The sequence below is a fragment of the Pleurodeles waltl genome, chromosome 12 (assembly GCF_031143425.1).
Source record: "Pleurodeles waltl isolate 20211129_DDA chromosome 12, aPleWal1.hap1.20221129, whole genome shotgun sequence".
In the NCBI taxonomy this organism is placed as follows: Eukaryota; Metazoa; Chordata; class Amphibia; order Caudata; family Salamandridae; genus Pleurodeles; species Pleurodeles waltl.
In genome coordinates this window covers 25,897,424-25,909,685 of record NC_090451.1, presented here as the reverse complement: position 1 = coordinate 25,909,685, position 12,262 = coordinate 25,897,424, and the positions used below count along the sequence as shown (strand labels likewise).

At 49.4% G+C, this 12,262-nt stretch overlaps 1 protein-coding gene across 1 annotated transcript in view; it reads right to left on the bottom strand.

The window, feature by feature from the left end:
* The window catches only part of PRSS57 (serine protease 57), a 52,836-nt gene extending 52,031 nt beyond the window's left edge, over positions 1-805 (bottom strand). The window contains exon 1 of the mRNA XM_069217662.1: positions 673-805. Within this exon, the coding sequence (XP_069073763.1) occupies positions 673-739 (67 nt within the window). The 5' untranslated portion in view covers positions 740-805. The remainder of the gene's footprint in view (positions 1-672) is intronic.
* Positions 806-12,262: the final 11,457 nt, after the last annotated feature.

Genomic DNA, 12,262 nt, shown 5'->3' with positions numbered 1-12,262 from the left:
CAGGGTACACTCTCACCACCCCTAAGTTAACTCATATGGTCACTCAGGGCACACTCCCACCGCTTCTAAGTTCACTCGTAGGTCACTCAGGACACCCTCTCACCACCCCTGAGTTCACTCGTAGGTCACTCATGGCACTCTCACTCGTAGGTCACTCAGGGCACATTCTCACCACCCCTGAGTTCACTCGTAGCTCATTCAGGGCACATTCTCGCCACCCCTGAGTTAATTCGTAATTCCCTCAGAGCACTCGCGCTCGTAGGTCACTCAGAGCACTCTCTCACCACCCCTGAGTTCACTCGTAGGTCACTGAGGGAACACTCACTCGTAGATCACTCAGAGCACACTCTCACCGCCCCTGTGTTCACTCGTAGGTCATTCAGATCACATTAATTCCTAAGTCACTCAGGGCACACTCTCGTCACCCCTGAGTTCACTCGTAGGTCACTCAGAGAACACTCACTCGTAGATCACTCAGAGCACACCCTCACCACCCTGACTTCACTCGTAGGTCACTGAGAGCACACCCCAAGCACACTCAGAGCTCGCTCTGTGCACAGAGTGTGAGCCCTCAGTAAGAGTCTGCCCAGTGCACATTACAAACACACTGAGCTCTGCTCTCCAGCCCCAGTGACACTCAGAGACCACAAGGCAGCTCGGTGGGTTTCTTACCTGCCGTGGCTGCAGTCACCAGAGTGGAAAGGGCTGAGAGGAGAAGGAGGGGGGCAGAGGGCCTCATGGCGTCTGAGGTACCAGCCTTGTCCTGCTGCCCCCGGGCTCTGCGGAGTGTGGCCTCGCCCTGCCCTCCTGGCATTTAACAGCTCAGGATGTGGGAGGGTCCTGTGGTTTGGGGATGCAAGCTCTGCTGGTGATGGCGAAATCCCCGCGGTCTCGTGCACCAGGGTCCCCGAGACCCAAGGTCCCTCTCACCTACAGATCCCAAGGGTCCCTCGTACCCAAGACACCCTCAAACCAAGAGCCCTCCAAACCCGGCGCTTTCATGTCAAAGGTCATTTACCCAAGACCCATTAAACATTAGACCAGAGCGGGGGGGGGGGGGGGGACAAGATCCCTTGTTCACAAGACCCCCTTGTGCCTCAGACTCCGCGTTCTGAAAACCCCTCATACTGGCACATCCTTGTACCAAATAGTCTTTTCTACCCACGTGCCCTGGTGCCCAAGAAACCCTGAAACAACACGTACAGATGAGCTCTCACCTCCAAGCATGAAGCCTTGTGTCTCCTGCCCTTAGGCCCAGCCTGGAGACCCCCTGGTACTCAAGATGTCCTGCTTTCCAAGACTCTCCCTGCACAAGGCCTGATCACTCAGTACCCCCTGGAGGAGAGAGCCCAATGAGCCCAGACCGCCTCAAACTGAGGACCCCTCGTATCTAAGACCCCTGAGCTCCTCCCCATGGACCTCCAACTGGTAGCTCTCTGGACTTCAACCCACACCCGCTAGAGACCCAGGACCACAGAACAAGCAACAGCAAACTAGAAACACTGCACAAGGCCTGATCACTCAGTACCCCCTGGAGGGGAGAGCCCAATGAGCATCGAACCGCCTCAAACTGAGGACCCCTCGTATCTAAGACCCCTGAGCACCTCCCCATGGACCTCCAACTGGTAGCTCGCTGGAGTTCAACCCACACCCGCTAGAGACCCAGGACCACAGAACCAGCAACAGCAAACTAGACACACTGCACAAGGCCTGATCACCCAGTACCCACTTGAGGGGAGAGCCCAATGAGCCCCAGACCCCCTCAAACTGATGTCCCCTCCTATCTAAGACCCCTAAGTAGTGATCTGTGGAGGAGCACCTCCCCATGGACCTCCAACTGGTAGCTCGCTGGACTTCAACCCACACCCGCTACAGTCCCAGGACCACAGAACAAGCAACAGCGAACTAGACAACACCTACTGCAGCCTGCCTCCACACCTGAAGATGCTGGGGAAGATTTTCAAATGGCTCAGAGCGATGCTAGAAAAACTGTCACTCACACCCTTGTCACCAGCAAGTTGGACTATGGTGACCCCTCTACACTGGGAGCACCAAGCAACTCCCTAACTAGAAGACTACAAACCATCCAGACGCCAGACTCACCCTCACCCTCATACACAAAACACACATCACACCACACCTCAGGGAGAGCCACTGGCTCCCGATATGAAAATGCACTCAAACTCCTCACACACGTTCAAGGCACAGCCCCACCTACCTAACAATGAAAAATGTTCTAGCTTACGCGTTAAGAATTTTATATTCTATTAAGGACACGGAGGCGAGGATTATGCTTTCTCTTTCTTTACTGAGAAATTCACAGCAGCCAATTAAAACACATTTAAACAAAAAACAACATTTCCCAAAGTGCTCTAGTGTATAAGTCACATGCACCAATCAACCATAGTGACCTTAGTCCATAAAGTCCTCACACACGTTCAAGGCACAGCCCCACCTACCTAACAATCACATCTCCTTCCACCAACCTGCCCCTCCCACCAAACACCCACACACCTCCGCTCTGCAGGAATCCTGCTCACACACCTCCCACACACAGAACCAGATTAGGAGGACGGACATACGTCGCTCCTAAAGCACCCAACGGCCTCCCTCTCCACATCAGGAACTTCTCCCCTCTTCTCGAACTCCTCGAGAAGCTAAGACCTGGCTTTTCAATTACCCAGCCTACAGCAGGAAGCGGGCTCCCTATGTAGGGCACTAAAAGGAAGCACAGTACACAGAGTCCATTGCACCCCTAAAGCTTTGCAGAGGCAGAAACAGGTGGGTCTAATGCTCTGTTTCTGGTAGTGTGGGCGAGCAGTTAGGCTTATCAAGGACTCGAGTTAAGCGTTTATTGAACTCACAGAGGCAATAAATGAGAGACACTCAAAGAATAAACCCGAGACCAACTTAGAACAAGCATTTGCAATGCAATAGGTCTCTCATTTTCTTGAGTTAGAGCTATTGCCACTGTAAATTCATAACTGGACTTTTCTTGCCACATAAATTGGTCAACCCTGCCTCATAATTTCATCTTTTCCTGCCATATAATTCCAGTGGCTCTGCATATAACTAAAGCACTTCTATTTATCTTCTTCCTGTATCTTAAAACATATACAATTATCATATAAACGTTTATCAGAAATAAACATTTCGCATTAGAGTGTAATGCTTAAAACTCCACAACAAAAATATCACTTGGGACTGATTGGAGGGTGAAAGGAAAGAGGGAGTCGGGAGTAAAGATGGAGAGGACAAGTGGCGTAGTATCGGTGTCATGAGCCCTGGAGTAAGAAAGGAGAATGGTTGACTGCAAGTTTGGTAGGAAAATACACCAGTAATTAGAGTTTAGTGAGGTCCATTGGCCTCTGGACCCTGGTGCCACTGCACCTGTTGCTCCATTGATAACTAAGCCTCAGGAGAGAAAGTGAATGGGGAAGACAAAGAGAAGCAAAAGGAATACAACGGACAAAAGGAAGAAAGAGAAGTTGTCAAAAAGAAATAAAAGAAAGAAGGGAAAGAAAGAACGAGAAAATGAAAACACAACTGAGAAGAAATAGAGCAAACGTGTAAGACAAAAGAAAAAAGTTTAGGAAGCAACCGAACAAAAGAGAAAGAGGAAAACATAATGAAAGAAGTGTGAAAAGAAAGAGAAAAATGAACATTAGAGAAAAAAAGAGATATGGTGAGAAAAACAAGCAGCGAAAGAACCTGGGTATGTTATGTTCTGACACATTTCCCACAGACACAGAATGGGAAAACCATTTTAAAACTTTGGGTCCTGACAAGTCACCTGTGCCTTCCACATACAGACAGGAAAAAGAGAGATTTGTAGTAAAACGTGAATAGACAGATAAGGATAAGAAAAACACCAGAGAAAGGAAGGAAGAAAGATCTAAAACAAAAGTGAAAGGACATATACCTATTCAGAGTAAAAAGCAAATAAAAAAGACGAAGAAAGAATGAAGGGAAGAGAAAAAATAGTGAAAGAATGAACGCCTGAAGGAACGAAAAAAGAGAACAATGAAACAAGGGAAGAAAACCAGGTTTTTGCGAGTTTGATAGAGGAGGTAGCAAGAGGAAGAGGGAAAATAAAAAAAAGGAGAGGAGTAGAAAAAACAGTTGAAAAAAAGAGCCAATGTGGATTTTAAGAGCTGGAAAGAGAAAAGCGGGGGAGAAAGAAAACATTGACCGTAAACAGAGTAGAGGAAAGAACGGAATGAGATAGGTGAAACAGACCCTCCCGAATAAAGAGGGCAGGTAAGAATAAATTTAATTGGCTCCCCCAGGTCCTCAAACAGCAGTCAGAGTGTGGAACAGCAGGGGGCGATGCAGAACACCAGGAGGTGATTTAGCAGAGTTGTATCTGAACCCCGATACAGCAATATTGGGGCGCTTCAGATCAGGATTGGGGGTATAGACAGAGCTGTGTCCCGGGCCAGTGCTGGAATAACAGAAAAACTGAGGAATGAGAAACGGAGCGTTGTGTAATTCCTGGGATTGGAATATTGGGGTGTTGCAAGTTAGAGTCGAGGTGCACTTACAGACTTGTATGTGGGCTGCAGTACTGGAATAGTAACGGCACACAAGGTCCGAAGTGAGGTATGTTAATGGAGCTATATGTGGAACCTAGTTTTGTCGTGCCAGTGTTGCCCAGTGTTAGCCTGGAGGTGCCCTGGTGAAGCTGCGAGTGGGGCCCATCATGGGAGTGGCATTGCCTCCGACCCACAGAAGCGAGGAGTCCTGAAGGGCGAGTGTGAGCCTTAGCACTGAGAAGAAATGTGCACTGAAAGTTAGAATTGATGGATCCTGGAGGAGCTGTGGTGGTTCCCATCACCAGTGGTGTTGGATTTTAGACTTGAGGTGCACTGGCTGAGCTGTGTTTTGCTCCTTTGGGTCCAGTATTGGCCTGGCAGTGGAACTGAATGTTAGAATTTAGATGATGTAATGGAACCGTATGTGCACGGGGTCCCAGTATAGGAAAGGAAGTGACTTTGCCGGGGTGAGCTGAGGTGCACTGATGGAGCTGTGCCCGAGGTCCCAGTACTGGAGCAGCAGAGTGTACTGACTGTGAGAACGGAGGTGCTCTGGCAGGCAGCATGTGTGGGGTTCCTGGCACTGGCACGGCTGAGGGGCTTGGAGTGAGTGAACTGAGGTGCACTGATGGAGCTACGCCCATGGTCCCAGTACTGGAGCAGCAGAGTGTACTGACTGTAAGAACGGAGGTGCTCTGGCAGACAGCGCATGTGGAGTTCCTGGCACTGGCATGGCTGAGGGGCTTGGAGTGGGTGAACTCGGGTGCACTGGTGGAGCTGCGTCCGAGGTCCCAGTACTGGAACAGCAGAGTGTACTGACTGTGAGAACTGAGGTGCTCTGGCGGGCAGCGTGTGTGGTTTCCTGGCACGGCTGAGGGCTTGGAGTGTGTGAACTGAGGTGCACTGATGGAGCTGCGCCCAAGGTCCCAGTACTGGAGCCGCAGTGTGTACTGACTGTGAGAACTGAGGTGCTCTGGCAGGCAGCGTGTGTGGGGGTTCCTGGCACTGGCACGGGTGAGGGCTTGGAGTGTGTGAACTGAGGTGCACTGATAGAGCTGCACCCAAGGTCCCAGTACTGGAGCAGCAGTGTGTACTGACTGCAAGAACTGAGGTTCTCTGGCAGACAGCGTGTGTGGGCTCCTGGCACAGGTGAGGGCTTGAAGTGCATGGACTGAAATGCACTGATGGAGCTGCGAGTGGGATCCCACTATGGAGCAGAAGTGGGCACTGTCTCTAAGGATTTGGGTGCCTAGGCTATAAGCAATTACAAGCTCTCAGCACACAGGCAGGCACACCTGGTAAGGAAAATCCAAGCCAAGGAAGGATGGGAGCCAGGCAGCTGAGAGAGGGTGCAGAGAGCCCAAAATACCAAATGTGACCAAGATAACAGCCTGATTTATAGCCTTGTTTACAGCCGAGTGTTTACAGCTGACACTCAGAGCAAGAATACTCTGCAAATGAAAAGGGAAACATCCTTGAACAGGAGCAGGAAAGAAAGTTTAAAAAGTCCCCTGCAGACCAGATACTGCCAGGCCAGGTACCTCCCTGGACTAGAAACAAGCATCCTGGGACCAGATTCAGGGTATCACCCTTCATCAGCCAGGCTAGCTTGAATCCAGAGGCACAGTGAGCAAGGGACCAATGTCTGGGCATATCCTGGCCACTTAGGGCGGCTTTAGTAACACAAGAGGATAACAGACGGAGTGCTGAAACTTTTCAAACACTCACCCCCAGTCACAGATCTGGGTTTAATCCATTGTCACCACGCCACCCCAGTTTGAACCCAGCCATATGCAAATCAGTCTTGACCCTGTTCCCCATGGAAACAGTCCAGCCCGAACTGCCAGGCCAGGTCCTCCCTGGACCACAAATAAGAACCCTGGGACCGGTTTTAGACCGGTACCGGACAAAGCGTAATAATACAGTAGTTGCTCCCTACTCCCACACGGAAGGAGGGACAAAGGGCCAGATGTACGAAAGCATCTTGCATTCGCAAACGGTGCAAATGCCCGTTTGCGAATGCAAAATGCCATTTCAGAATGTATGAAAGACATTCTGAACGCAATTTTAAGGAATCGCTAACATAGCGATTCCTTAAAATTACGACCCTGTTTAGAGAGTCGCAAATTGCGACTCTCTAAATTAGAAATCGCAAATAAGGATTCCTTATTTGCGATTCCTTACGCACATGTATGAAGCAATTCCTAAATGCAATTTGCTAATTACCACCAAGTTGAACTTGGTGGTAACAATGTGCAAAATTAAAAAATGCATTTAAAATGCATTTTTAAATTGTACTTGTACAGCACACACTCCCTTTTGGCATGTGTGCACCTTACATGTCCCCCAAAAATGTTTTGGGGTGCAGCAGAGGGGGCCTTAGGCCCCCAGCACACTGGGGTTTTGCATTTCCAAATTTGCGATTTCTGGTTCAGAAATCACAATTCTGGAAATGCAAAAAATTCGCAGATATGGGCCAACAGGCCCATAGCTGCAAATGGGGCCGGTATCGCAATTTGCGATTCAGTAATAGCATTTGCGATTTTTAAGAAATCGCTATTACAGATTCGCAAATGTGATACATTGCCCTTTGCGAGTCGGAAATAGAGATTTCTTAAAAATCGCTATTTCCCATTCGCAAATGGCTTGATGATACATCTGGGCCAAAGAGACATGACTGACCACTAGCTAGCAAAGATTTGTAAATGACACTGAAACTAACAAGTGAAATAGCTGGACGCCCACAGAAGTATACTTAAAAGTATTAAAGGGTTGTACGACGGAACACCGATTTCCTAAACAACTAGTGCCTTAACAACGAGGTCGGAACACCGACCTCGTAGCTACTACTAATTATTTTACCACGAATGCCTTAACAACGATTTTCGTTGTAAAGGCATTCCTGATAAAAGCATTACTAATAGGCACCATTCACCCTACATCCCTCACCCCACCCCCCACCCCCTCCCCAAAACCAAAAACGCCCCACCCCCCAACCCCACACCAAAACCTAAAACCCCCTGACCCCCCACCCCCTCCCCAAAACCAAAAACGCCCCACCCCAAAACCTAAAACCCCCTGACCCCCCACCCCCTCCCCAAAACCAAAAACGCCCCACCCCCCCAACCCCGCCCCAAAACCTAAAACCCCCAGACCCCCACCCCCTCCCCAAAACCAAAAACGCCCCACCCCCCAACCCCACCCCAAAACCTAAAACCCCCCACCCCCTCCCCAAAACCAAAAACGCCCCACCCCCCAACACCACCCCAAAACCTAAAACCCCCTGACCCCCCCATCCCCTCCCCAACACCAAAAACCCCCCACTTACCTTAGTCAACCCCTTGTCACCTGCGTCCTCCTCCTTCGCCAACTCCCTTCTTTGTACCTTAACCACGCATGTTCGTCGTTCAGAACATACATAGTTAAGGCACAAAATAATGCAGTCATGGTTAAAAAAAGCGTTGTTGCGCTTTCGTTAACCACAACTTCGTTAAAAAGACTTCGTAATAAAGGATGTTTCCCGTATTAAAGAAGTCTTACGCTCAACCTAAAATAAACAGTTGTTTTTTAATATACTTTAAACCAAAGAACTCCGTTATAAGTAAGCAACTTTTAACTTAAAAATACTTTGCTGTTTCACAAATGGACAGTGCAATTTTCAGAGCCTTCAATGTTTACCTATAGGAAGAAAATGAGGATTCAGTTTCACAGGTAGGTACACAACTTACAACCCCAGTCTTCAGGGTTTCAGACCAGCACCAGGCAAGGTTCAGGTTGGTACCTAGAGTGCACCCACAGCAGCACAGGGGCGGCCAGGTGCAGAGGTCGGAGTCGGTGCTCCATGTTAATCAATGGAGACTGAGGGGTGATGCCGTGCTGCTCCCAGGTAAGTGCAAGCAGTGTCAGAGGTTGTCTCCGGGGATTGAGGTGAACACTGAGGGGGGGGGGGGGGGGGGCACAAGACAGCACCAAACTTGCACCCTCAGCGGAAAAGGGGTGGCTGGGTGCAGAGTGCCAACCCAGGTTGGGCGCCAAATGCTATCCAATTGAGACAGGGGTATCCACTGAAGCACTGCTTATAGGTCAGTAAAGCCAGGGCAAGGGCCGAGCTCCTGGAGTTGAGGTAAGTACAAGGGGTGCCACAAGGCAGCATCAAACTTCCACCTTCAGCGGCACAGGTGCGGCCAGGTGCAGAGTGCCAACACAAAAGGATGAAGGATGGAGAGCTGAAACTTTTCAAACACTCACCCCCAGTCACAGATCTGAGTTTAATCCATTGTTCTTCTGCTCACCATGCCACCCCAGTGTGGACCCAATGATATGCAAATCACTCTTGACCCTGCTCTCCCTGGGAACAGTTCAGCCCGAACTGCCAGGTCAGGTCCTTCCTGGACTGGAAACAAGCATCCTGGGACCAGGGTGGCGGTGACAGGTCGGTGCTTCGAGTACCTCACCAGCAGTGTCCACAGGCCACGGTGCAGGCAGCGGCGCTGGTGTCAGCAGGAGTGTCCTCATCGGGGATGCCCAGGCTGCAGTGTGAGCAGGTGATGCCGGAGTGCGAGGCCCACAGGTCACGATGCGAGCAGCGGCTCAGTGAAGTCATCCAATGACGGCATCGGTGAGACCAAGGTCGCGGTGCGAAGCGGAACAGTGCGGCTCCATACGTCATCCGCAGGTCACGGTGCAGGTCAGCGCTTTGTTTGCGGCGGCGTAGTGGTTTCTCCTCTGGAACAGAACAAAACAGACAGTTCCCAGTTCTGCAGGTCGAGGAAACTGAAGTGTCCCTGAGACTTCCAACAGAAGGCAAGCTCTACTTCAAGCCGTAGGAGAACACTCTCAAGCAGAACACACAGCAAAGTTCATCCTTTGCACTCTTGTCAGGCAGAAGCAGCAACTGCAGGCCAGTCCAGCAAAGCAACACAGCAAAGGGTCCTTCAGCTCTTCAGTTCTTCTCCTGGGGTTTTGGATCCAATACTTATACCCCTTTCTGCTTTTGAAGTTGGCAAACTTCAAAGCAAAGTCTCAAGTGTTTGCAAGATCCTTCCTTGGAGACTGCATTGTGAGGGCAGGCATAGTCCTTTCAGGTGTAAGTGACCACTTCTCCCTCCACTCTAGCTCAGATGACTTATCCAGATATGCAGGCTACACCCCAGCTCCCTTTGTGTCACTGTCTAGAGGAGAGGTGTGAACAGCCCAACTGTCAAATTGACCCAGACGGGGAATCTACAAACAGGCAGAGTCACAGAATGATTTAAGCAAGAAAATTCCTACTTTCTAAAAGTGGCATTTTCAAACTCACAATCCAAAAACCAACTTCACTAAAATATGTATTTTTAAATTGTGAGTTCAGAGACCCTAAACTCCATATTTCTATGTGCCCTCAAAGGGGATCTGTGCTTTAAAGTTATTTAAAGGCAGCACTCATGTTAATCTATGGGGGAGATTGGCCTTGCAACAGTGAAAATCAAATTTGGCAGTATTTCACTGTTAGGACATGTAAAACACACCAGTACATGTCCTACCTTTTAAATACACTGCACCCTGCTCTGCCCATGGGGCTACCTAGGGCCTAACTTAGGGGTGCTTTACCTGTATAAAAAGGAAAGGTCTAGGCCTGGTAAGTGGGTACACTTGCCAGGTCTAATTGGCAGATTAAAACTGCACACACAGACACCTCAGTGGCAGGTCTGAGCCATGTTTACAGGGCTACCCATGTGGGTGGAACAACAGTGCTGCAGGCCTACTAGTAGCATTTGATTTACAGGCCCTGTGCACCTCTAGTGCACTTTATTAGGAACTTACCAATATATCAAATATACCAATCAGGAACAAACCAATCAACAATACAATTTACAAAGACAGCATATGCACTTTGGCACTGATTAGCAGTAGTAAAGTGTCCAGAGGCCTAAAGCCAACAAAAACTGGTCAGAAAAATTTGGATAAAGGAGGCAAAAAGATTGGGGATGACCCTGCAAAAAGGGCCAGGTGCAACAGTGACTATGTCAAAATAGGCCCTTTCCCACACCACCATAGGCAGGAGAAGATACATACACCAGCTCAGTGCCAGGATACCCTTGCTGGTGATGGTGTGCTTTATAAATACACATAATATAATTATGCACTATAAACCACAGACCACCTTTTTGTCCCACAATCCCCTTGTATCATGGAAGAACCCTGATCCAAGGCCTTTAAATACATGAGACCGTTCAAAACATTCCAAATCTCAGACCTTTCCTACCTCTACCATACCTGACCCAGTTACCCACAAACCAGCATGTATGTAAGACCCCACACGCTCCATACTTCCACGTACCCAGCCAAGATGTATTCCCAGCAACCACATACACCACCACTCCATCTCACAGACTCCACCTATAATAAATCATGAACTAACACAGACCACCTGACACCACAGACCCCATATACCTCAAGATAACTACATCTCCGATTTCTACACTCCTCCAATTGCTCCTACTCCAAATGACATTGTCCCGAATGATCCCATTTAAAAAGAGCAGCAGGTTCACCAGAAAAGCATGTACCCCAAAGCAGCAGAACCCCAGACCACTACGCACAATAGACCACCACGAGCCATGCACTGCCTTTTGCCACTAAATATAAACTTCAGACCCCTTGTATCACCTGTGCCTCCCTTCACCTCTGGTACCACCAACCACCCCAGACCACCACATGCCTCAGACCTTTATGTATCTCTGATATCAATGTACCCCTGAGGTACATTAACAGCAGGGGGCACTGTAAAACCACTGGAAATGCCACGGAAGAGAAGACAAACCAACACTGTACACATTGGTGGTCTGTATGAACTTGGAGGTTTTTACAACACACCGATAGCATTGAAGAGCAGGCGGGAGTGGGGTAGGGTCAGCCGTATCTTGAGGGGAGTAATATGTAACAGTAATAACGTCTCACATGCTGACCTGTCCCCAACCACCCCTATTCCGTTGGTAAAGACACCCCCCCACTCCCTGGGCAGGGGTAATACTGCCCCTCCCTGGTAACCGTTGAGGCGTTGAGTGAGGGGAAGCTGAACTGCCACTGGGTGACTCAAGAGCTGCTGTCTGCCACCATGAGGCACAGCTGTCAGTGCCTCTTGCACACCTCTCTGGTGCATTGCACAAGCATCCCACAGTGACCACAAGTGCAGAAGGGTCTCCTCTGCCAACTGTTGGTGGGAGGTGTAGTGCGGTGGGAGCAGCAACGTAGGGGTGAGGGTGTAGCCAGGGAGAGAGAGTTAGAGGACATAGGAGGTGGGGTACCAGCTCTAGGGGTTCACTATGGCTTTGGGTGTGGGGGATGATTAGAGATGCTCCCTTGGCGCGTCGGCCAGGGTGTGTTGGGAGTGAAAGAATCACAGCGATGCTGTTGTCAGTAGGGCTAATCAGTGGAGTTGTCGCTGGCAGTCAAGTCAAAGAGTAAGTAAAGGTACCTGAAGGGCAGGTGGGCTTCCCTGGGGGCAGCAGGAGTATTGAGCTTATAAAACCGCTACGTTTGGGTGGTAGTTAAGGCCGAGCAAGGTAGTTTAAAGAAGTTTAAAGTCGTTTAAAGAAGAGGCAATGCCAATATTTATGTTTTAGTTCGGGAGCTCACAGGGCAGTCAGAGTATTGAGGGGAAATATATGTAGCAATGAGGCTCTTACAACATTTTAAAAGGCAGCATAGTGTTGAGGGGGCAGCCTTGGGACCCTCCCCAATCTCTC